The sequence below is a fragment of the Xenia sp. Carnegie-2017 genome, unplaced genomic scaffold (genome assembly GCF_021976095.1).
Source record: "Xenia sp. Carnegie-2017 unplaced genomic scaffold, XeniaSp_v1 HiC_scaffold_2, whole genome shotgun sequence".
NCBI classification, from domain to species: Eukaryota; Metazoa; Cnidaria; class Anthozoa; order Malacalcyonacea; family Xeniidae; genus Xenia; species Xenia sp. Carnegie-2017.
This window is the reverse complement of record NW_025813482.1, coordinates 7,109,275-7,135,490: the sequence shown is the minus strand read 5'-3', so window position 1 is coordinate 7,135,490 and position 26,216 is coordinate 7,109,275. Positions and strand designations below refer to the sequence as shown.

Here is a 26,216-nt window from a genome sequence, read left to right as displayed (position 1 = left end):
CAATAGTCAATGCTGGGCCTCAATTCTCAAAGAAAAGTTAAGGAAACTTCTGATTTTATTACACGATGCTACAATTTGAAGTTCATTTCCACGGTTTCCACAATCCTATGTCAAATGCTGTTAAAGTTAAAATTATTTGATATAATTGTAATTATTACTGGCCTTGGTTAGAGTTGGTTTCATGAAGAGTATCGAGCGTTGTCGTATACAAAATGTGACTTGGGATTTGAAGAGTGATGCAAAGTGGATAGTATTACTATAAATATAGTACAAATTGGAAATTGTTGGAATCATCCTGTTTCATTAAACTCACACAAGGTTTTGTCGTGTGATATAGCAGCAAAGGCCTGTGAAAGTGGTAATCTTAACTTACCAAAATAAAAAGTCGGGCAATGATGGGCAAAATTCGATTTAAGGTAAGTTCAATCTAAATTAACTCGCCACCTAAGCTTTAAATAGATTACTGAGTTTATCCAGTTCAATGTACCTGTCATTATTCGTTGACGCGTGTTTTAACTATTTGTTCAAACTGTTTGTTTAATGTAGACGTAATTTTAACAATAATTGCTAACATTTTGGGCTCAAACATGTAATTTAAACTTGAGCTTGTTATTCAATCATTTTGGACCTTTGCTATTATGGCATACGACTCATGTAATGCATAATATTTCTGCAAAGGAATTTGCATGTGGGTTTTGCATGACACATTGTTGAAACAAAATTGGCAAGTTTGTATTTATTACCAAGGAAGTCGAAGAATGAGTTGTATGGAAAAAGAACCATAATACAATATATTTATAATTAATCAAAAAAGGCATTAATATGTTTTTCTCTGTTTTGACTATTTTGAGCCTTGTCCTCAAGATCCATTCTAATTCCCATGTTTTGGATTATGATATGTTCATATTACTACTGCAATAATGCTGAAGTATAATCTTGACAAATAGTACTGATTTTTATAAATTTTACACACACAAGAATATTTAATCGGCTCAATCAATCTACGTCATTAGAACCTTTGCTGCATATATTTTACCAAAGATTTCTATCAATAACTACAATTGATAACAACAGTATAATTATATAATAACAGGTATAACCACATCCAAATTTTTCTACATTGTGTTGGAAAAATAATTTTCACATGTTTTACCCTAGACTGAAAACCCAACTTATCTAAGATCAGTATTATTACTTGTTTACATGTTTATTTGGCATTTATTTTCCATGTATGGATGAACTTTAAACTTTGCGAACTTTGCAAATTCATTATCAAGCCCAAACTTTCATAAAAAGTTAAGCAAAAGGTTTTGTAAACGAAGATGAAGATAAGCCAATCATATGTTTAGTTTGTAAACGTGTTTTAAATTCATTGTGAGCAACTTAAATTATGGATTTTGCAGTGAATTTGTACTAGTGCAGAGAAGTTTAAATATTTCATTTTACTGTCTGACGAACTTTTTACTCCTTGTGTCGAAAACTTTTTGTGTTCACTTGCTGATAAAACAATCAATGAAATTAATTTTCTAAAAAACAATGATAGTTACACCGAAAAATTTGCACTCCACAGAATAAAAATTTAAGCCTGCTTTGTTAAATAACCTGTGTATATTGGGTGAATGGTTATGTAAGTTGGTTTTTTGCTTGGTCTCGATTTTATTCTACAGGCTAAGCTTACAAAAGATATTAAAATTCTGATCGGAAATTGTGATTGAATCTGAACTAAATCTGGAATGAAAATCATAAATTTTTGATTTCACATGTATAGATTTATGGTATGCTGTCATTAGATGATTTTATATGGTGGTGAACTTTTTGTACCATTGCAAATTTGCAATTTATTGATGGTGAAAATTCCTTTGCAATTAAAATACACATTGATTAATTCAAACCTTTTATGTCATTGCCAAAGTTTGTTGTAATTCCAATTTCATATCAATTGAAATAAAAATATGGTATTGTTTTTATTGGTCCTTCAAGTCAAATCATCACCCAATATGGATAAACAGTGGAGTCTTCTAGAGTTAGACTTGCAGAATAGAAAATTGATCAAGGCAAAGCGTGACTTGAGCCTGTTAAACAACAATTTTATGATGTCCGTGACCACATGGTGTTACTAGTCAATATTTGTCATGTAATTGTTTTTAAAAAGAATTTTTTGCTGTTAAGCTATGGTTATGCCATATGGATTATTGTCGATGGATATGTTTTTTTTTAAACTGAGAAAACGTCTACATTGTGACACAAGTGAACACAAATGGTAAAATCTGTGTCCTCAGGAAAACATGGACTGAATGCAAAGAAACGATGAAAAAGAACATAAGTCGCAGTTTGTAACTAAAAACAACCATTTTATGAAAGTGAATGAAATCGTATTCCAGAGTGATAATTTGAGTAGTTTAGCTTGTCGTGGTGTCAAATGACAATTCAAGTCAGACAGTGTTTGGTTCGCTCCGCGCTTTCGCCCTGCGGTTGTTAACGAGCTACAAATTAATGTTGTACTTTAACAAAACCTAAATTTTCGTAGTTTTTGTATCGGACGTTCTTGCCTACGATTCACAATAATCGGCTATGGAAAGGTTAGTAAAATGATTCGATAGTACGTAGGGATTAATTTATGCCCTTGTATCATTCATAAATCATCCGAAAATTGGGCCTGTTTTCTTTTACGAGCTATCGATCTGTTTTTATTCTTATTTCAAACTATTTATTGGTTTTATGATTTCACTTTTTTATTCCTATACCTTTATCTGGAAAACTTTGGCTTTTTTTAAGAGTAATTTATCATTGTTTATTCCTCTGAATCGAAAAATATACAGTGAAAATATTTTTGGAATGACAAAAATTTCCATCATTATTTTTCATATTGTAGCGCTGACAAATAAAACAGATATAAAAGTTTTCCATCTTAAAGCTTTTTTAGCAAGTCTGCTCTAGCCAGCTCTTTCAAACTTGAATTGTATTTGACATAATTAAAGGTGGACGTAGAGTTTCCTTTTAGTGTATAGTATAGTTGCCATGAGTACATTACCTTGAACAGGACAATCCTTGAAATGTGCGTTTTGCTATTGCCATTGTCAAAATATTTGCATTAAGAGGATATAATTCTAAAATAATCAAAAGGATAAAGCCGTGACTTTCTTATGAATATGACTCATATGGCTTCTTTGATTTCCCTTAGCAGTCAATTAACCTATCAGTTTGAAATTTGCTAATTGTCTTAGAGCATGATTGCTACTTGAAACATTTATCAACTTAAAATAGCATTTTCCATTTGTCCAATGAACATTAGTCATTAACAAAGATGTTTTGAAATTTTTCTCCCATGCCTCGAAATCGTTGAAATGATGTCCTAGTCACACGTGCTCTATTCATGGGTGATCATTTGCTGCCAATCAAGGGGACATTTCACGGGTGTATATAAATGTATTCTTGCTCGATCAAATTCAAGCCAGATAAAACACCTGCATACGAGACAAACAAATTTGTTATATGACTCATGCGCTACGCCTGTTATGTTTGATAAACAATAAATTATTGGATGTGCGATTGAAACTCTATGTTATAGTTACACAATTGCTTTGCATCATAAGAACTTTGCTACAGACCTGCAGGGTTCATTTTGAAGCTATGTTTTTCCTTGTGATTATACTCAAGCAAGCAATTCTCTAATTGCTAAAGCTTCTATTGCCAATGTCATTGATTTTCCCTCTGGCAAAGACAAATTTTTCCCGAAAAAAACATTTTAGTTCCCTGATTATATCATCGTACTTACGCTAGTAAGGCATGAAAATGTAGGATTTGTTCATTTGAGATTTGAGACAAAAACGCTTCAAGAACGTTGTAGAAATTTACCTAACATCTCTAAGTCCATTGTCATGTTTTTTTTAGAGGGTTGTTCAAGTGGACTCTTTTCAAATCTTCATTGTCATTTTTTATAGAAAAATCGGTCTGGACACGTGATAGTTAATCCTCCCGTCTGGAGTTCTCAAAATGAAACAGTGATTTCAACTGTTCGATGTGTGAGATTGTATAGAAAACAGTATGGGTTCGGAATTAATTTCAAGTATTTGTTGAAAGCTACCATGGACAAGGTATGTGTCAACAAAAGATGCTTGCGTATTTGTTAAGAATAAAAATGAATTGTTGTGTACGTGTATACTGATGAGAATGTTTGTTGTATGCGTGTATACTGATGAGAATGTTTGTTGTATGCGTGTATACTGATGTGACAATGTTTTAAACTGATACGATAATTAAAATTGATAGCACAAAAATATATCTACCCTTGATGTATTTAAAATTGCTTAATGCATGTCAAAGGCAATTATGCAATTTAACAGCTGGGATTTCGAGGAAAATTGCAGTATGATTGCGATGAAAGTTTTAGATATTAGCAAAATTGTCATTAATACATGGCTTACCTTGCGACATATTTAATCAAGATTTGGACAATACAACAGCGGGTGAGAAAATTTGCTTCAAAATTTAGGATCTTGGGACTATGGTTTGTCTGAAACAAGTCAAATACCTTAACATTTTTGTAAGATATTAAGCAACTATAAACCAGTTTAAAAACTTTCAAAAACTAATTTTCAAACACCGAAACACGTCGTCATTACTTGTGTCCTAACTTTTCCATCAATAGCACTTATAATTTCTTCCTCTCTGCCCAATGAGTTTGGATCTAGATGAAGTCGTAAGTTTAATATTTTGTTCTTGAAATTCATTTTAGTTTTTAAGAATTTTTTACAATGACGTCATTGGTTTCAATATGTCAATTGATTGCCGGTTCAAAGAACTTTTTCCCATTCTTAGATTAAATTCTGTCGACGATGGGAAAAGATTTACCGGAACTGCGCATATTCAATAATAATTACGTCGTAAATAGATCCAGCAGTTAATTTGTAGACAGCTTCCAATGCCAAAATTTTATATTATATTTAAATTAATGCATAAAACTTGCTTTTATGCATTAATTTAGATGTAATATAAACGTGATTACAATTTAATATGTTTAAATCAGTTCTAATGTATATGTAATATTTTCTGGAGTATAATCCATCTTTTGTTCAACCGCCCAAGATCTTTAAATATTTTAAAACCCTTGAATAACAGGGAAAACAAAAGTATGAAAGTTTTGATGACGACGACGATGAAGATTTTAGTGGAAGTGATGGCGACTTGAGCGTTGGCAGCAGCGGTACTTCAAGTTCGTCAAATAAAGAGGATCTTGTTATTGACAAAGCGTTTCTTAAATGGATAGCTCCAGGTGGTTCTGCCGATCAGGCTGGTTTTATGAAAGGTATCGATATTTGAAACATTATTCACATGGTACACTGAAAGTCACACGTTGTAACAAGAGCCATTTTCTATGACGACGACATCTTCATCTATCTTCAAGATTAATTAATTTCTACGTCCATTTTTTCATAATTTCTACTGTTTTATAGGAGATGAAGTGATTAGTGTTAACAATTCAACTGTGCACGGAAGGAGAGTCACTGACATTGATGAATTATTAAAACGAAGGTGATCTCTCGATTGTCGTTTCTACATTATATTATGAAATACCAATGGAAATTTTTGTGTTTTGTAGCAATGCTGTTGATGTGAACGTCGTAGTAGATCCATCGAAAAGAAAGGTGAAATAGAAAATAAATACATTTCAATACATGAAGGGTGTCGGAAGTGAATTGAAATGGGAGAAGGGGACAGGTGTATCGTTGAAAAATATCTCTATGCCGTGATACTATACTTGCCGTGATACTATACTTGCCTTGATACTATACTTGCCTTGATACTATAAATGCCGTGATACTATACTTGCCGTGATACTATACTTGCCGTGATACTATAAATGCCGTGATACTATACTTGCCGTGATACTATACTTGCCTTGATACTATACTTGCCGTGATACTATAAATGCCGTGATACTATAAATGCCGTGATACTATACTTGCCGTGATACTATACTTGCCGTGATACTATACTTGCCGTGATACTATACTTGCCGTGATACTATACTTGCCTTGATACTATACTTGCCGTGATACTATACTTGCCGTGATACTATACTTGCCGTGATACTATACTTGCCGTGATACTATAAATGCCGTGATACTATAAATGCCGTGATACTATACTTGTCGTGATACTATACTTGCCGTGATACTATACTTGCCTTGATACTACACTTGCCGTGATACTATACTTGCCGTATACTTGCCTTGATATACTTGCCGTGATACTATACTTGCCGTGATACTATACTTGCCGTGATACTATACTTGCCGTGATACTATACTTGCCTTGATACTATAAATGCCGTGATACTATACTTGCCGTGATACTATAAATGCCGTGATACTATACTTGCCGTGATACTATAAATGCCGTGATACTATACTTGCCGTGATACTATACTTGCCGTGATACTATACTTGTACTTGCCGTGATACTATACTTGCCTTGATACTATACTTGCCGTGATACTATACTTGCCTTGATACTATACTTGCCTTGATACTATACATGCCGTGATACTATACTTGTCGTGATACTATACTTGCCGTGATACTATACTTGCCTTGATACTATACTTGCCTTGATACTATACTTGCCTTGATACTATACTTGCTGTGATACTATACTTGCCGTGTTACTATACTTGCTGAAATCGAGTTTATGATTGTTTTAAAGTAAATGGTTTAAACCCAGGAGTATCGTTACATGTTTGTAAATGTAGATCGTCCAGGTTGGTGTAGTCCTGAGAAGGACTGTTTTTGTCGGTGTTGACTGACGTTTAGACAACCTTAGCGGTAGTCATCCTCAGAGTCAAATGAGGAGTAAACGTCAGGTTAGCCGTATTTGTTATCTGGTTCTTACGTCATTGTATTGTGTGTACAGGAAATGTGTATTGTCATTGTGAATTAGTGTGAAGTGAAATATTTTATTTTTAGTTGTGATGTGTGATTTAGGTGTAATGTTTTGAGTTGTAATGTGTGAGTGTCAATTGTGTATTGTCATTGTGAATTAGTGTGAAGTGTAATGTTTTTAGTTGATCGTTTGTTTGTATTGTGAATAAGTCGTTTTTAAGGTGCCGGTAATTGCTGTGATCTGTTCAGGGGGGTTTGTTCCAAGTTGGTATACCAACTATCTAATGTAAGCCGTTGTCTATAGTCGTCAGTACTGTAAGTAATGCATTTTGCCGAGTCCCAGTCAATGTTGTGCTTTGTGATTCGGTGATGTTCGGCAATGTGATTAGTTTTGTCTTGTTTCTTAGTAGCTCGTTGTTTTTTATGTTTAGCTGATGAAAACACCCCTGGCTTCTCATTTCTTCCCCCCCCCCTGTACCTCTCAAAACATTTAATTATATACTCCAACTATACACGACAGTCTCAGGGAAAACGAAACACTTGGTTTCATTTAGTTTTTGGCGATATATCATCATCATAATTTTTTTTTTTGCAATTAGTACAAGAAATATGTGGGCAATGGTTATGATTTATATCTACATCAAGATAGTCGCGATGATAGCAGTGACCAGGAGTCTTTAGAAAATGACAATCATTTGACTACCACTGGTTCTGATCGTTATTTTTTTATCACACGCGCAAAAAAATCTGAAAGTTCGAAAAATAGATCTCGCCTGCATCAGTTTCTACGTCCAACATCTTACTGTGATGACGAGCCTTTAATGGAGAGTAAGCCTGTCTGCATGTCTAAAGATAATTCAAATGAATGTAACTGGAACCTTCAAAATGTCGACGATATCAGTAAAGGGAATAAGATGATTTGGAAAAGTCAGAATTAACTAACCCGATTATACAGAATGACGGAAGTGTGGGAAAATTGACTACTTCAAGGAACAACAATATACTAGTCGCTCAGGACAATAGAAACGTTTGGCAGCTTAAAGTGCCTCAAACGTGCCGAATTAGATCGCGATCAGCAAGTCCAGCTAACAGAAGGGTGTCTTATTTAATGGCAACTGAAGGAATAGTTTCCTCCAATACACTGCAGTTACAGTCGAAAGTAAATGAAGAGGACAATGGTTTAACTAGTTTCCAAGACAAGAACAACGTTTTTGATGTAAGATTTATTTTTATCAACTTGGAATTTTTGTACTCGCGTACCTTGAAGTTCATTTAAAGGATTTTGAATGGATTACGAGTACATATTTGATGTTGAAGTTAAAATCATGGTCATAGTTAAATGGTTAAAAATGTACCATATATTGGTTAGCAGTATAAAATGGTCTTTATTCCTATTATTGCTAATGAAATTCTTTCTTATCAAAACTTTTAACCATGAAGATAAAACTGCTTTAATTACAAATACTCAAAGAGAAGACAGTTAAAAGTGGTTTTTTCATAAGCGAGGTTGTGTTGGGGGTGGGTGCAGATTGCCTTCCAACGAATATAAAATCCATTTGCTTCGAGAAATTTTCTGGTGGTAATGATTGATTTATATTTTGTGTAAAAAAGCAATAGGCCCATAGTTATAAGGCTTGTTATCTTGTCATATTATTCATCGCTGTTAATATACCAAGTTTTCCATTTGAAACCTCTTTTTGCTAGAAAATAAAGAAACATTTCCAAAAACTCCAGCCAGTTAGCTTCTAAGCATTTCGTATATGATTACTTAAAGACCTGCTAATTTATCTTTAGACTGAAAAGAAAAAAAACAACGAAACATCGTCATTTAAAATCAAACGAGAAGATAGTTTAGAAGATGACGATGAATACGATGACGAATGCTTAGAGGTAAAATGTTATGTAACGATTCCGAACAATTCAACGAAGACATTTTTATGTTAATATATGTTATTTTGTTATTTATGTTAATATATGTTATTTTGCGATTTATAAATGTAAGCATTAGAATTTTTTTAGGATTTTAATGAGGATGTAAAACGGCTAAGCCTAAAAAGAAAATGTTCTGAAGATTTAGTTGAGGTATCATAAACATAAGTTCTCAAGCATCTTTACAAAAGATTGGTTTCAATTTCACGAGTTGTTGGATTTTTGTACTAATAAAGGTGGAACAATTTTATAAGCCACGTAAACGGTGAATTCACCGAAATTCTTCGTTGTTATTATTTCTTTAGATTGATAAAGAGGGTTACCTCAAACGTAAATACACTGCTACACATGGACGGGTAGTGATAATTTTTTGTAACATTTTACTAATTTTCTCTTAAAGTTCTCACGTACATTTGATTATCATTTCTAGCGATCTTGGAAACGTGTGTTTGTTATTCTCAAAGGTCACATTTTGTACATATGCAAGGAGAAGCCACGTGAGGTAACTTGCTTCATTTGCAGCACTTGTACATCAAATTTGAGAATAATTACTTTATTTGTGAACCTCAGACCAAAGCTTTTTGCGACTTTTGTTTGGCTTGTACAAGGGAAGGCTTATGTATGGAAGGGGTTGCTTATGTATTATGTATGGAAGGGGTTGCTTATGTATGGAAGTGGTACAGATTATGTATGGAAGGGGTTGCTTAATTAACAGATTATGTATGGAAGAATGGAAGGAAGAAAAAATGGAAAAATGGATGTATGGAAATTGTTTTAATTGGAACTTAAATTACTATATATGTAATTGTTACGTATGCAATTTGATTTACTTTTCAATTGGGCTAGTTTCAATTAGGTAGGCAATTTGGTAAGCTTTTCCTTGGGTAGTGGGCAGGAGTCTTAGGTAGGCTTTTCCTTGTGGAGGGGAAGGAGTCTTAGGTAGGCTTTTCCTTGTGGAGGGGGAGTCTTAGGTAGGCTTTTTCTTGTGGAGGGGAGGAGTCTTAGGTAGGCTTTTCCTTGGGTAGGGGCAGGAGTCTTAGGTAGGCTTTTCCTTGGAGAGAAGGGGAGCAAGAGCTTATTTTCAGGATGGGTTGCAAGGTGTGCTATTGCGACATTTATTTGCCAACAGCGCTTTATAAAATGAATTTTACAGCAAATATATTTTTATTACAAATTTTTACCAGATTATCCGATTCCTGTTATTTTGAATTGTTTTGTCCAAAGCGGCAAATTAAAACAATTTTTGTCAGTTAATTGTACAGTGGAATAATTTGCAATATTTCATTTCAACAGATGGTATCAAGTGGACCTGATGAGAAACCAATCAGCATTAAATCTTGCATTGTTGATATTGCTTATGATTATCGCAAAAGGGAAAATGTATTCAAGCTAATGACGTACAACGGCTTGCAATATTTGTTTCAGGTTCGTATCTTTTTTACTGTTTCTAAGTAAACCTGCAGTTTGAAATTTAATACCATGTAGAAACCGTACTACATGCGCCCACAATACTACATGTACTCACCATACTACATGTACTCACCATACTACATGCGCCCACAATACTACATGCGCCCACAATGCCAAACGTGCACAAAACACTACATGCGCCCACAATGCTAAACGTACACAAAACACAAGCGCTTTTGTAACATCGATGTTTTTAATAATCGAAAATTTTTCGACTTAAATACAACGTGAAAGTGGTAAGGAAATTTTTAAATGCAGTAATGGATTTAAGGGTGGAGTGCTGAGGTATGCACAACCTCCTAGCCTGGGCTATAAGAGTACTAATTTATGTGAAAATTTATAATACATTACATAATTAAGCAAGTGTGTAAAGGAGCACACATCCAAAAATTTCTTAATCGATAAAAAAATGCCACGGCTACAATTTCCACCTAAATCTTATTCTAACTAGAGCACCCCACCCTCCCCCCTACAAAACCTTCATGGATCTATCCCTGTTAGTATATAATTTGTGGCACAACCGTCAATTTGTTTATCAAAGTTATTGACCAATAAAATTGCGAATAATAAAAAATATGCATTGAGAAATTCAAAGTATTTTTGTGACATTTTCAACAATTTACACCGCTGAAAAAATTCTTCAAATTATGTCATAGATAAGATAGCATTGTTCAATGCTATGTATTTAGGTTTTGCTGAGGTTTTTGCTTGTTAAAATATTTGCATTGTACTTTGTTAAGACTCGTTTTCAGGCTACACGTCAACTAGCTTACTCTGCGGCCTCTCTAGCAATGGTATGCATGCAATGGCTGAGAAAACGTCCAGGAAAGACGCCTTTGTTATCTGTATTTCTTAATGATGTATTGATATATGTCGCAAGGTTATACATATAAGTACAATGATTACGTGATAAACGTCAAAATACAAGGGGGCACAAATTTTTACAATCCCTGATGTTTGTGAAACTGAAAAAGTATACCTATCACTCAATTCTAGTCGCCTAAACATCCTGAAGCATTTTCGATAACAGTGCTCTTTGACTTGAATTAATTACCAATTATTTATTATAACTTGGCAATAACACGCGATGAAATGTAATAAAAATTTCTAAAGCTTCCATCTGATAAAATACGAACTAATTAGTCTCCAACATAATATTCTTAGGGTAACTTGCTCGTGATTTAGTACTCAGCTGGATTGCAATTCATGTATTTTCTTAATCTATGCTTATATTTGTATGTTATTGTAGATAAAAATAAACTTATAAGCGCACCACTTCCTGGATAGGTCCAAATGTATAGACTATAATGTATTCATCCATTCATTTGCTGTGTATGAAATGGCCCATTGCTTCTGTGCGTGGGCATAAACACGCTAATATTTTATATTGATATGTCAGGAATTTGAACTAGCTAATGATTTATTTATCTGAGCTCCTCGAACATTCACAATGGTTGTCTAAGCTTTATGAAAACATTACGTTTGTATGGCGGTACAAGTCCTGGTAATACACTTTTAAGAATGTAACTTTCTACTAAAGGTTTATCGTTTTTAACGAGGTCAACGACATATTACTTCGGAATTTTTACTATATATATGATTGTGAGTATATTGTTTCTTTTTTTCATTTGTTTATACTTATTGACAAAGATTTGCGTACAAGATCACGTTGGTCAAATCAATATTTGATTTTGTGCAATCAAGTAAATGGTGAAATTGGAATATAGGAAATACATGCGCATTGCCTGCTTTTATTAGTTTATCCTGTATTCTATATTGTTCATAAAACGTTTTGATTTCTGAGAACGGTTCATTGTAATTATGTGCAGAGCGAGAAGTGAAAAAGCACTGGTCTTCAAATAAGTGATAAAAGTTTGTATTTATGATTGTGATTCAATAATGAAATGTGACGTGTTGTAAACATTGCCACATATGAAAAGCAAGTCGTGCTTGAGTAATTTTCGTTTTCTTTACTTTAAAGTTACAAGTTTTTGGTGACAGTTTCAAGATATTTAATCGCTATTCTTGTTTGTAGGCAAGAGATAGAGATGATATGATGTCATGGATTAGGTTCATTCAAAGAAACAATAATCCCGATGAAGATGTAAGTTGGCATAAAGAATTATTTGTGTGTTATATAAAATTGTTTTTATTTAATTAGCATTTCCATTTCATTCTGGAAAGTCGGGCAAATTAATTGTGTACTGCCTGTTTCGTTTTTATTGTGATGTTAAGTATTTTGTTTGTATCGTTTTTTCTGCTTTAGCAAAATCTATGTCTAAATATTTCATCGAATAAAATTAAACGGTTATACATTCTTCAATCGACTATCTTTAAAACTATTTGTTTACTTCCACTCTTACCTTTTCGCAAGAATATTTTGTATTCTTTCGTTAGTCATAATTTTTAGAACTTAAACATTAGGGGCTTTTGTATCGTGCCAAAGTTCTTAGCGCAGGAAAAAACGTTCTTTATTTTGAGCTGAAATATATTAAATGGTGTGGGCGGTTACTGTGGATACTTCATGCAAGATAATTCAATTTCTTCATGTGATCTATAAGTTGTTTCAAACCTCTGTAATTACATGGTCATATAGAAGGGTTTAAAAACTGGAAGGTAGCTGCATAGTTTGCCAACGATCTCATATTATTTATTCAAAAAATCGTTTGTTTGTAATTTTCTAGTTATTATCGTCTAGTTTCATAATAAATTGTTAAATTGAACATTCTATTTTTGTTTGAAACTCTACGAACAACTTTTTTCTAATATGCTTTTTCCCACACCACAAACGTCAATCAACGAACACCTTCACATAGATTGCTTATCGATTCTTAGAATTGCTGTAACAGGCTGCTTTATCAAAGCTTAAAGGTGTCAAATTTGTCACAGGGCTCTCAGAAAGCGTCATAATTTATCATTTATTTCTTTTGTTTAAGCATTCCTATTTTCTGCTTTTTAAGATATTACAGCTTCGATTGGGTTTTTTGTTGCGGCAACAGTTGTTTTTTGTGTGTTTACAAGATTTCGCTTAACCATTATGTTTGTGCAAAACTGACTGCTGATATCAACTTAATAAAATAAAGTCATTCTCGCACTGTTTTAGTCATTTGTCGATTCCTTTTGGTGAACAAATGTTTGCTCAATTACTCTTGTTGCCAGCTTGTTAACAACATACTGTGTTAATGACGTAAATGATCGTGATGCGGTTTATTGTGACAAAGTATTTTCGGATTTTGCTACCTGATACTATGGACTATGTCTATCCGCTAGAGTACCGCTTTATAGTTTCTGGTTACTGCTATGTAGATTTTTTGATGTTTGTACACAGTTACCATATGTTTTTCAGGTAATCAACATACACTCGTATAAATATTTTCTGTTTCGATTTTATAAACACTCAAACTAGAGTATTATTTTGTTTGTGATGTTTGTTTGTCAGTGTATTGTAATATATATTATTACCAACTTGCCTATTACGCGAAGTACTTCAACAAAATAGCTAGAAAGGTATTTTCTCTGTGATTTTCCGTCTGATGAGTTGTTTAAGTGATCACCGTTTTTAGATACGAGTATTTTGCTACGAAAAGATTCATATTATCGACGTAATTATTTTCATGATATGAAATGGTTTTTGTTGCAGAACCATTTTATTTATAGTCAAATATAGGTCAAGTATAAGTCAAAGCTTCGTCAATTTTTCGTTGTTGTAAAATTCATATTTTTTGAGTCATTGACGTCGCACAAATGCGGGAGATCATTACTTATATCGTCAGCTTCTTACCAAAGTTAAATATCATTTGCTACAACAACTTTTGTAATTTTTTAGACTTGTGGTAAAACTAACGCAGATCTTATTGTCAGGCGAAAGAAGAACATGGATGTTGAAATCTCGAGGTAAATGTTGGAAATGGTGTTTGTGTGTGGTGACGGTTAATGATAATAAGGTTCTTGACATATGCCCTGCTTGATGCAGTGCAGTTATTACAGAAACTCGATATCCTGTTCGATGACGCGACTACATCCACATAGTATTGTAATAAAGGTCTTCAACTTTTAAGGCATTAGTTTTTATGATAATAGTGCATATAAATCACACAACTTATGAAATATTAAAGTTTCAACTGTATTGCGGGACCAGCGAGTTCTGAGTTATTTGAAGTTTGTGAAGGGCTGTTTTGTATTAGGTTTAACATTATTTGTTTTCAATTATTTAACTCATTTTACACAATAATCAGGTGTTTCAGCAGGATTTGTTTTTTTGGATTTGGACTAACAAAACCAAACTGTTCCTAAGGAGTTTAACCACTAAGTCCTGATTAAAACATTTTATCAGCAGGGGTATTGGTCAATTTTTTGTGTTGTCAAAGAGTTGTGATTTCACCAGATTTTACCGTATTTTACAAGTTTGATGAGAAAACCTGTGCAAGCCGATATTGCTGTTTGCGCGATGTTAAAGAAAGAACTCGTTGCTTATTTTCTGATTGTAACGTCATTTTAGCATTATATAGTTTGCAATTTTTCACTGGGTGATTGTAATTACTTCATTAAAAAAATGATACAATGTTCCGATGCTTGCATAACTTTTGCATTTTGTCGCCATTTTTTCAATGTTACTGTTACCTAGTGATAATCTTGATGAGATAATGGCACGATGCCTTGTTCATGCATGAAATATTCTGTTAACACACAACCGACTTGAATGTTATAACCGCTGATTCAGAATTAATAGAATCTAACCAACTCTTCTGTTCATTCTATTCATTGATGATTTTATTTGACGTGATCATTTTACCAAATGTTGCAAATATTACACCATTATTTTAATTAAACAGCATTGATTGCTGAAGATAATGAATAAGTATGATTCTAAATATATATTTTCCTCTTTCTATTCTTGATCAATTTACTTGTCATGGAACCTTATGTGCTTGCGTCAATTTTTCGCCTCGTTTCTATGTTTTTGTTTTTATTTTGCATCACTCGAAAAGTGTCTGCGACAATTGAGTGCGAAGAAAAGAATGTGATAAGCAGATTCTAACAAGTATTTATAGAGAGGAAAAGTAAAATTAATCAATGTTTCCGGAGTTTCTTCTTCCGTGCGAAAAAAAATTCTTTTGAGTATCTAATGTCTGTTTGCTTATCCACTGATAAAATCCAGAGGATGATGACGCATTAAATGCAATAAGCTGTTATCAGTCCTATGATCTGATTTATGAAGGTAGCATTGATTATTGTAAAACTGATTATGATAATTTCATCTGATAAAACTCGTAAAAATAGTCAAAGTCTAGACAGCAATTCAATTATTCTTCTCTTTTTTTCATTATTGTTTTACTGTGAGTTTTATTTCCATATAATGATCATATTTTCATAATGTTTGTTTTCATGCAGTATTTATCAAAATTTGTTCATTTTTGCCTATATTATTATTGCCTATATTGTTTCATTCAATCTTTTACGACTTGTAATCTTTACAGAAGAGGGTTGTTTTATCAAATTAGTATCTACTGCATTGCTTTTCCATTATGATAGGAACCTTCGATGTTTATCCCACGAGAAGTGATGTCTTTAGACCACGGGCCGCACATTTATTAATTTATTGAGACCCTACGTATTTCTTCAAATCCTATTTGACTCGTTGTTAAGGAGTTTGTTCATTTATAAGTCTTTTGTTCAAAGTAATCTGTAAAATAGTGGAGTACCCGTAACCATAGTGTTAAACTTTGTAACTACATTCGAAATTGATTATTTGTAAAACAAAGTAGGTCTATCAGTGGAAGTCACCATAATTTGTCTTATTCATTTCTTACTATACTATATAGTTTATATTGTCAACAATGGTTTGTTGCGATTTTGGTTTGTATACTACATCGTAATCAAAGTTGATTAGATTTTGAAATATTGTTTATTTCAGCCAAACAAACACAGCTTTGCCTTCTTCAGCGCCAAAAACTGGCGGAATTAAGAAAAGCTTGTCGTTTACAAGGGGTTCAAGCAACCGGGCTTCGCTTAAAAGTAAAAAAGGTGAGAAATCATTTACATATGTGATACTTGACCTAAGCCCTTAGCTGTTTTGATTGTGGTTTATGTAGCCAATATTTGATTGTGAAACCTCAACAAAATAAGTATAAAAAAAGGTTTGACAACGCGAAATACTTTCATCGATAAGAAAATTTAGAAATGCCATCAATATCCATCAATGTCTTTTTGAAGCCAACACATTTCAACGCAATAAAATTGTATATAGTATAAATGTATGTTTTGATTTCTTACTGTACATGCACGCACAATCATCGAGCTAATATTAAGTTTAGTCAGCAATATAGCTAAATGATTAATGGTTTTGATGAACTTATCTTACTATAAATGTTAATCCACGAATAACTTTCACTCATGTTGTCGAGTTTAGGTCGCTTATACATAACGCATTGCAGGTAAACTTTATGGTTTAGCAACATTAGCATTTCAAAAATTGTTTAAAACACGCTTGGAATGTAAGGATTTCGACTTAATTATTTCAATGCTGCGGTCTTTAGTGAGCTAACACATTGTGCATTTAGCTTTTTCTTTCCTCTGTTTATTTTTCAGACCTGAATCTCTTTCATTAGAATGTAAATTTAGTATTGGCATCATTTAAAAGCTGACAAATATAATATGTAGAAATATAATTGCACCGGCTTGCTCTTGTATCGAAACAAAGGCAGTGCAAGTGTCTATCAATTTGTTTTTAACAACGTACTATAATATTATGCAAGCGTTAATGTGTCATAGTCATAGCAATTACTGTTATGATGCTATTGCGTTTTGTTTTGTAAAAACATCTAAAGAATAGAAATTCAACAATTTTTACGAATATAGTTTGTACAATTTCTTTCTTTTTTCCATTAAATAGTTTATGATTCATTAACATTCATTTGATCATTATGCATCGTCATTTGCTCTTGTTATGTTTTCTTAATCTGTTTTCTTGTCTACAATTTTGAGTTGCTCTTCAATTACTTCAATCATCATTGAAGAGGAAGAGCTAATGTGTTTACCAAAACTACCAAACACACCTGAACATAGATACTTATAGTTGTATATTTTTACGTATCTTGTTGTCTGCGCCCCCAAGTGAGCTCGTCGTGTGTTTTGAAACGCTCTTTTATAAACAATTAAATCGGGTTGATTGGATCAGCTTGAATGACTGTCGTTCTTCTTTCGTAGATTTATTGTTTGTTAAAAATCTGGTTTCGACAACTTTTTTGATCGTCTTTCAAACATGGCTAATTTTAGTTTGATGTTGTTTTCGCATTGCTGTGTGTTGAATTAGAATCTTGAGTTACTAGACAAGTCGTTCACATTTGAAACACACGGTATTTGCACGACGCAGTATATAATAGTCAAGGTTATACGATGTCGATTGAAATATGTGTTACCCATTATGTGATCCACGCAATATATAGAAGCTTTTGAAAGATATAGTTGGCATTGACTTGGATTATATTGTTTATGATATAAAATGTCTTTTGGATCGGTGAAATTGTTTCTTACCAGTGGTACAACTAAATGTTTGAAATTTGTTTTTGAATGAGAATTTGAATGCTCAATGTGTCGTATTCATCTCAATGTGTGTTTTTTAATGTGTGTAGCTATGGAAGGTGATGGAAACAAAGGTACATGGCACAGTAAGGTTGTTAATAAAGTGAGGAGAATTGGAAATACGACAAGTAATGTTATTCCACCATATCAAGCTCAAGGTAGCTATGAAGGATTTGTTTTTCTTGTTAACATTGTAATTATACTAAATGGTTTGTTGTCATCAAAATGCTTGCTTTATGTCCTTAGAAATGTACTTTAATAATATTTTATACAATTGTTACTTCTTCGAAACATACCCATGTTTATTGAAAGCAAATGTAGATGTTGATTATTTATTTAGCCGAACAACTATTCAAAATTGTCTTTCAAACTCAAGTAAAATATTGTAATTTTTACGACATTTATGTATGCTTTATTCATGCATGCTTTATATACATGAGCCAATGTTCATATTTCTATCCAAATTGATTTAATGATATGCCTAAGCCGTGAAAATGCTGTAAGCAGACATATTTTTTTAATTTTGTACGGTTTTGCACCCAGGAACGCGTGATGTGAACATGAAAACTGAGTTTTATATTGATTTATGTGTTTACCGCGAATGAAATGTTAACCAAGGTCTTTTGCATTTCCTCATGGTTGTCGATGTATAAAGAGTTTGATAAAGTTAGATAGTATAGTTCAATTTTCATGTTATTCTTTTCAGGTTGCTTATCTTGTACTTCACTGGAAGAATGTCCTAAATCAAAATTGAATTCGGTAAAAAGTTTTTAGATTTTGTTGTAGTTAATTAAACTGTCAGATGATTGTTTAAATCACGGATTTCTTTGAGAGAAGTGTTTAATCAGCAATAAATTGCCATATCCGAGCCACTATAAGGAATTTTTTCATGATAATGTTTTTCTGCTATTTATTGTCTTTTTAACCCGCAAAATTGAAGAACTTTTTTGAAACCGAATAGTCCTGTTAGCTAGTGTGCTCACGATTGGACGGTAGGGGATTGGGGTGAATTTTGGTGTTTTCGTTTAAATGAAGCAAGCATCTTCACAAACTAAAGCTTTTCAAAAAATGTATGATTTTTATCGATATCATATTATCGTGTTTGCTAGCGAATGCAACGTGTCACTATCATGTAAACTTATGCATCAAAGTTTTCAATAGCCGCACACACAGCTTCCTGCCTCCTACATGCATCGTTTTGAAAGACTTTACAAACTCTTTGTTTGTAAAGTCTTGAAGCTGTCATGAAATGAATTAATAGCGGTGAAAAGATTGAATTTGCAATGATCCTTTATAGTTCATAGTCATGTGTTAGTGAAGTGTTTATTTTTAACTATTTTAAGATTTTAGTGCGTATTGTAAATGTCTTTTACATGTCTTTTGATTTTTTTTTGATAATAAGTATTGATCAATGTATATTAAAATTATCCTACTGACATTTATTGCATGATTGGTATTTATACATATTTGTCATATTTTAGGCCCTGCCACTACTTGTAGAACATTGCTGTAATGTTGTTGAAAGTAAGGCTCTTGAGTCTGTGGGTATCTACAGGTAACTGAAAATGCTTTTCTTTTCGCTTTCTGTTTTTGTGAGTCCTTTAATTTTGCCTTCTGCGTGGCGAACAACCATTTTAAAATTGCAGATATGTTAATTGTTCATGTTTCTGTGTCTTGCTGAGTCCTCGTTTATTCCTTCTGTCGTTTCAATTCGTTCATTTACTGAACTTTTCTCTGTCATAATTAAATCTTTGGGTGCTCTATAAAATAATTAACACATTACATGTAGAACATCTTTCGCTCTTTGCCTGTTTCTCTTTGAAAGTTTCTTGTTAGATTGTGGATGTAAATAACTTGGGACATAGTTATAAGATGTATTTCAAGGACAAGTTGCTCGAAGGCCGGATAATAGCTACTCTTCAGTGAATAAAGCAATGTTTTTGATTTTTTAGAAATCTCTTACAAATATATGTAATCAATAAAGTAAAACGTTAATTCTAAGATAAGCCAAGTTTTGTTTTTGTAAAGACAAAAAAATATACGCACTTAGTCACACGCTCAAAAAGTCATAATCCAATTGACAAGGCTTAGTGCTATTATTTCCTGATTCATAAAATCTTAGATTATTAGGACGTGATTTAATATGGCATATGATCGTCTACTTTCTTGATGGAATACACCATCGTGTTGATCTACGTCATTTTTCGCAATTTGTGTCGCTTTCAAAATTATAATTTCAATAGTTTACTGCAAACTTAAACAAAGTTTACCAAAAATATGTATGCAAAGCGAGAATGAATTGTCAACTTCCTTTTCGTGTTTATGATTTTTTTTCTCTCTCCTTAACATATTTTCTTTCTGTAATTTCCTTAGAGTTCCTGGGAACAGTGCCATGGTTTCATCATTGGAAGAAGAATTAAACTCTAAAAGCCCGGAAGAAATTCATTTTGAGGAAACGGTAATAATGATGTATTATTCCCTTTTATATAGGCCGCAACTATAGGAAATGTTAAAGCGACTTCATTTGACTATTTTTTGATACTCCTTTATTTGGGTTTATAAATATTCTAAATCAAATTTAGTTCTGCTTTGCTATCACTCATTTACTGTTTGGTGGTTCGTTTTACAAAGTTTATATTAGCTTCAAGAACAGTTAAAAAAGGAGAGAGGAAAATAAAAGGGTCAATGTTAGCATATTGTTGCATCTTACCGTCTTTAGATTATTTCTATATCACCTTTAGTTTATCATATCGTTGAATGATTACCCCGTCTGCGCGTGTTACATACTTTGTAAACATACGAATACTCTGATGCGCCGATGGTCTAACTTTCTAAAATACCGTTTGTTCTCAGAAATGGAATGATGCGAACAACATGGCCAGTCTTCTCAGAAATTTTCTTCGAAAACTGCCAGAGGGTCTTGTGACATCTCGTAAGTTTATTTCTAGAAATTGTTTTATACTTTTCATGCAGTAATGTCATCGTTGTATCCTGAATTTGTAATCAAGAATACAAAATTGATGTAATACGATGGATTATTGGTTTTCAGAACTTTATGAAAAATTTATCAACGCCAACCGAGTTGAGGGCAAAGATAGAATGTTGTCATTGAAAAAATTGGTAAGTATACGTTTGTGAATATTATGTTGTGTTTTTCATCAAGTGATGATTATCAGTGTACAAAAACTCATTTCCATAATTCTTCTCTACATAATTTTTATATGCAGTACAGCTTAATTCACACTCTCTAAACAAAAATCAAAAATATTTCACTCTCTTTTAATCAAAGCCTAATATGAGAAAAGATTTTTATCAATCTATTTCATTTAACCTGGATCAAGTAATTTTTCTTAAATGATGTAAAATTTTTTATTTACCATCACGTGATTGGAATAATAGAAAATGATGTAAGCGAGTACTATTTTAATGACGTCACTTAGAAAGAAATATCTTTAGTGATGCACTGTTGAGCATTTGCCTCGTGACAACATGTGACGTGTGAAGATTTTTAATTTCGAGTTTTGATTTGTTAAAAAACGTTTAAGCAGTTTTTCAACAATTACACTTTTCATTGTTTACTTTCAACTACATTTTATGGAAATATAGGATTGCCTGTTTTTAAATATTGGCCAGTGATTCAGTACACTTAAATTATGTTTAGACTCAGCAACTGCCCCCAGCTTATGGCGAAACATTGAAATTTCTCGTGAGGCATTTGAAGAAAGTTTCAGAACACTCAGAAGTGAACAAGGTGTGTGGTTTTGTAGAAAATTTATTGTTTTTTGGGTACATGACATGAGTTTACCAGGCTTTCTTATTGTAGATGGAAGTCAGAAATCTTGCGATTGTGTTTGGACCAACAATTGTTAGAACTGGCGAAGACAATATGACAACAATGGTTAATGATATGTCTGATAGGTTTCGAATTGTTGAAAGTTTCATTAACAATGTAAGTAAATATTGAATTGGGGAGATTCGGTGAACCCATTTCACTGTTTCTTTAAGTTTCAAGTCTATAATTAAAAAGTCAATTCTCTTTGTATTACATGGAAATTATAACATACAACATAATCGCAAAAATATAGGAATGTCTTTTCCATTTCCCCTTTTTCCCTTTCCATTATCTTTCAAAAGTCATTGTACATTATATTTTATTGTATAATATATTTTATTGTATATTATATTGCATTTCATCATATCATGCTCAAATTAAAATTTTATTAAAGTACTACATTCTGCAACAACTATGGATAATTTGAGTTTGAAGTATAATTTCTCGTAGTTTGATTGGTTCTTCGATGAAAAACCTGTCGCTGCTGAAAATGGTTCAACATCTCCAGTAAGTTGAAGGAAATCCACTACAAAATTTTATTAAATAATTTGTTGATGTTTTTTAGGTTTTTGATTATATCAATAAAATTCTTAATTTGAATTTAAGAACTGTCCTCCAACTGAGGTATTGTCACCTGTACTTGTATCCTCTAATGCAATGAACTCAATTGAACAGGCAGCAGTAAATTATTCTGGTAAGATGACAAAATTTACATTACAATACGACACAACACAGCATAGTTAAAGTGTAGAACTTCTTTCAACGTAGCTTTTGTTGAATTTATGTTTTGACTGCAAATATTTAACTTTAAATTTTGTTTTTTTTCTTTTAGAATCCGATTTGACATGGCGTAATAAGGTAAAATGTTGAACAACTTTTCTTATATTTTCGCATTTTTGTGGAAGATTCAACTCGACGTTTTATTTTTGATGATCACATTCTGCCTCAAAAAGAACATTTATAAAGTTTTGTTAAAGTTTAAAATAGCTCTTCACAATAAAGACAAAAAATAATAACACACAAATCTTAAAGTAAATTGTTTGAACCGGGAGTATCGTAATGATGTTACACAAATCATACATAGAGAGATGCGAGCAATAATATAAAATGCACCATGATAAACAAAACGATTATTGCTTTAAATGTTCTGGCTTTCCTTCTAGGGTGGAAGCTTAAAATTACCAACATTCAAGAAATTTTTACGACAACAAAGCTCGGACAATTCTAAGACTACTGGCGTTTCCAAAAAGACTGAGACGACTCAGGAACATGTAATGACAAATGGCAAATGTTCACCAGTTGATGTATCTCCGCGTTACATTGGTACTTCACAACCAAATTCTCCAACTTTGGGAAGACGTAAGTTTATAAAAAGACATCACTCCAGCTCAAACATTGCCATGACAGAAGCCAACGACGATGTTGACTATAACAAATCTGAGGGTGAAGACGAAGAGAATACGTTTACTAATCGGGCTTACCATTCCGCTAAAGCGTATTCTTACGCTAGGCCCCCACCTCCATCGTATAGGGAGGCGCGAAATAAAACTCGCGGCCCCAGTAACTTACAGCTAAGTTATAATAACAAAGAAGTACCTTCGGAAAACGCTGATTTCAACTCACTTAGTGATGAAACGAAGCGACGACTTTTGAGTTTTACTTTACGAAACAAGGTTAACGAGAAAAAGATGAAACAAACAGACGATGTAGTAGAACCGATTGAAAATCTTCGCAAAGATATGATAAACAAAAAAAATGGAAGCCCTTCTCAAGGCCCAAGTAATGCTTCAGACGATAATTCTGTTGTCATTGAACCTTTGTTGTCCCCGAAAGAGGCAAGAAAAAGATTTGAAACAAATTTTGTCAATAATCAAACATCTGCTTGTGAGGTACCTTCAGCTAAAACATTTTCTAGTGACGCTGTTAGAAGACGCGATGGATCCACGTCAAGTTCTTCAAGTCGAAACTTTAAAATATATGCGAAAGGCGATTTGACGATTAGTCATTGTCAGCATCATCAGATAAACGAGTGGATGAGAGATTTGGCGATAACTGCCGAAGGAGGCAGCGAACGCGGACGAGTGCGAGCAAAGACCGAAGATCTAAGTAAAATATTACGAAGATCTTCGAGTGTCGCTCGTTCATCGTTCACAGAACGTGAAGCTTTTGTTGTAAGACGGAGAAGTTTATCCTGTCAAGACATCAATGTCGCTGATGAAGAAATAAAAATTCGTGAAAAAACTTTAAGTCAAGGAAGTGATTCAACGTTATCGTCAAATGAAGGAGATGATCCCATCGAGGCATCTTCCAAGGAGTTTGATGAAAAACTTCGTGGCTTAATGCAGAAGCTGGATAGCAAAAGTAAGACTGAGTTGCTACAGGTTGGGCAAGCTTCTCAAGCTTCAAGCTCACCCAGCTCGCGCAAAATCAAAACATCCGTTGAAAAGATGAGAGCCCTGGATCCTAACTCGAATATTCAGTCGGGAGCTGTCAGTTCAATGAAATATCGCTTTGAATCTGGTGTTACTCAACAGCAATTTGGTAAAGTAAGATCATCATCTCTCAGTTCTGGCTCTTCAGCTTCAATATTATCCACTGATACATATAGAAGGTCAACTTCTACAATAAGTGAGGGGGATGTGAAAAGAAAGGTTTGGGAAACAGGACATGTAAAATCAGGAGAAATGAAAAAACTATGGAAGGAGCCGGAGTGGATTGCACGAGAAAGAGCAATGAAGAATTTGTATAGTGGCAGTGATTCATCTATTCAAGATGATAATAACAATTATGTATCAAAAAGAAAGCAATTCAGTACAAAACCTCCATACGCACGTAGCATGTCTCTTCCAATTAGAGATTTAGATTATGTTGTCAAGGGTGTCACTGTTGAAACAACTCATCCATCTAATAATGGAGTTCTCTCACACACCAAGAAAAGTCGTACTCCTGAACAAAATGTTGGGGCAAATGAACCTACCCATCGCAAAGTTACTAACGTGACTTCGGTAGAGTATAAACCAGATTCCCCCACTTTAACTAGAAACCGTCGCGTGTCTAACTCAAGCGAAAGTAATCACAACCCAACTGCAAGAACGTCTTCAAAAAGTATTGTGACACATGTTTCCCCTGGAGAGTACAAAAAAGATCATTCTACATCCGGGAAAGATGTTGAAATAAACTATAAAAAGCCTATACATATTAAGGAAGATGGTGGATCGGGAGTGCACGAAAACAAGTCTGAATTTAAGCGTAAGTCAGATTTAAGCAACGGCCCAACAGTCGAACCAACGTCTTTAAATGAGAACAAACATCGTCAAGTAGAGAGCTTAAATCTTCGGCCTGTAAACCCAAAATCACATGATATTTTTCATTCAGGCAAACGAGCTGGATTGAATTCCTCGAAAAGAGAATCTGCCGTATCAAACTCCTCTGTTTTAGAGGAACATGTTAAGACAAGCGTCAGTCCACGTCGACGAATCGTGAGCGATACGAATCATGGTGCATTGCCTGGACATCGTCCGGTTGGACGAACTTTTACCGCTCCAATTCTTGGAGCAAAAGTAACAACTACTAATGCTATAGAACTTGCTGGATTTGCAATCAAACCAGAGAAAATAGATCGTTCTAAATCACGGTTAGTTCGCCGCTCAGAAAAGCAGGCTGTTGCTGGTACGCAGGCTCAAACGAGAAAACCCTCTTCGAGTGCATCTGACAATGTAGCACATTCATCGCTTACTATACCTGAAAAGCTCTCTTCATCTGCATACGGTAGCCCTGGTATTCGTCGAAAAACTACCGGATTAACAGTACCGGAGATTGACGAGTTGAAGCGCTTATCAACAGACAGGACATTGTTAGAGCAAAATGCGTTACATATAAAAGAACTCTTGGACGAAATGAACTCAGAGCATTCTTTGAAGATGGAAAGGCAAAAGTCCGACACAATCTCTATAAGTGCACAAAAGGCAGCTAAGAAGAAAACTAGATTACGAAGACGTTCGCTTGGACAGGAAAGAGAGAACACAATGGGTCTCCCCTCGCGTGTTTCCCACGCAAGTTTGTTGAACGAACGTAATCGAGAGGATACTTCAAGAAATGTTACCACTGTGGAGTGGGTAGGTGTTAGCGGTTGAGTTGTTTGAAATTTTCATGTTGATTACTGTAAATCAAGGAAAATCAAGAGGAAACCACGAAATACAAGATGTACTTTGAAATAGCTTCAATTATCGTGTTTTCTTATTGGATAGTTAAAAACTACAAAAATTCTGTTTATCCGAGTATTTTTAGGGTTGTGTTGAATCAACATGTCAGGTGCATAAGCTAGTAAGCACATATTTTGATCGTGGTGAATTTAATTTGTTTGATTTTTAGTAAATTTTTAAATTTTGTTATATTTCGTTGTATGCATAGTATGCTATGGGTTGTAAATATTTATAATGACATATTTAAAATTTATATATATCTATATTCTTAGTTTCCATGTAGTCATGTATCGTTCAATAAACTCTCTTTGTAAAGAACAA

The 26,216-nt window shown here is 33.5% G+C and overlaps 2 protein-coding genes across 3 annotated transcripts; both read left to right on the top strand.

Moving 5' to 3' along the window:
• Positions 1–231: 231 nt before the first annotated feature.
• Positions 232–8,097, top strand: LOC124440779. 2 transcript variants are annotated; one of them, XM_046991206.1, is made up of 6 exons: positions 232–416; positions 3,942–4,094; positions 5,119–5,305; positions 5,454–5,532; positions 5,600–5,645; positions 7,481–8,097. In XM_046991206.1, exons 1-6 carry the CDS (start codon positions 393–395, stop codon positions 7,817–7,819), a joined length of 828 nt encoding a protein of 275 aa, XP_046847162.1. In that variant the 5' UTR covers positions 232–392; the 3' UTR covers positions 7,820–8,097. The 2 variants fall into 2 exon arrangements, with proteins under 2 accessions (XP_046847162.1, XP_046847163.1); XM_046991207.1 differs by lacking the exon at positions 232–416 and adding an exon at positions 2,236–2,579.
• Positions 7,843–26,216, top strand: LOC124440778. Its single transcript, XM_046991205.1, has 21 exons — positions 7,843–8,097; positions 8,676–8,771; positions 8,901–8,963; positions 9,116–9,166; positions 9,241–9,312; positions 10,104–10,235; positions 12,316–12,384; positions 14,107–14,174; positions 16,195–16,304; positions 17,912–18,019; positions 18,568–18,620; positions 19,343–19,416; positions 20,235–20,319; positions 20,715–20,793; positions 20,911–20,981; positions 21,523–21,612; positions 21,685–21,810; positions 22,144–22,200; positions 22,300–22,387; positions 22,526–22,551; positions 22,857–26,216. Exons 1-21 carry the CDS (start codon positions 7,990–7,992, stop codon positions 25,824–25,826), a joined length of 4,596 nt encoding a protein of 1,531 aa, XP_046847161.1. The 5' UTR covers positions 7,843–7,989; the 3' UTR covers positions 25,827–26,216.

Coding starts and splice junctions, on each gene's coding strand:
- LOC124440779 (XM_046991206.1), top strand. CDS start 393: ATGATGGGCAAAATTCGATTTAAG. Junction 4,095..5,118: donor TGAAAGCTACCATGGACAAG/GTATGTGTCAAC, acceptor CTTGAATAACAG/GGAAAACAAAAGTATGAAAG. Junction 5,646..7,480: donor TAGATCCATCGAAAAGAAAG/GTGAAATAGAAA, acceptor TTTTGCAATTAG/TACAAGAAATATGTGGGCAA.
- LOC124440778 (XM_046991205.1), top strand. CDS start 7,990: ATGGCAACTGAAGGAATAGTTTCCTCCAATACACTGCAGTTACAGTCG. Junction 14,175..16,194: donor ATGGATGTTGAAATCTCGAG/GTAAATGTTGGA, acceptor TGTTTATTTCAG/CCAAACAAACACAGCTTTGC. Junction 18,621..19,342: donor CTAAATCAAAATTGAATTCG/GTAAAAAGTTTT, acceptor GTCATATTTTAG/GCCCTGCCACTACTTGTAGA.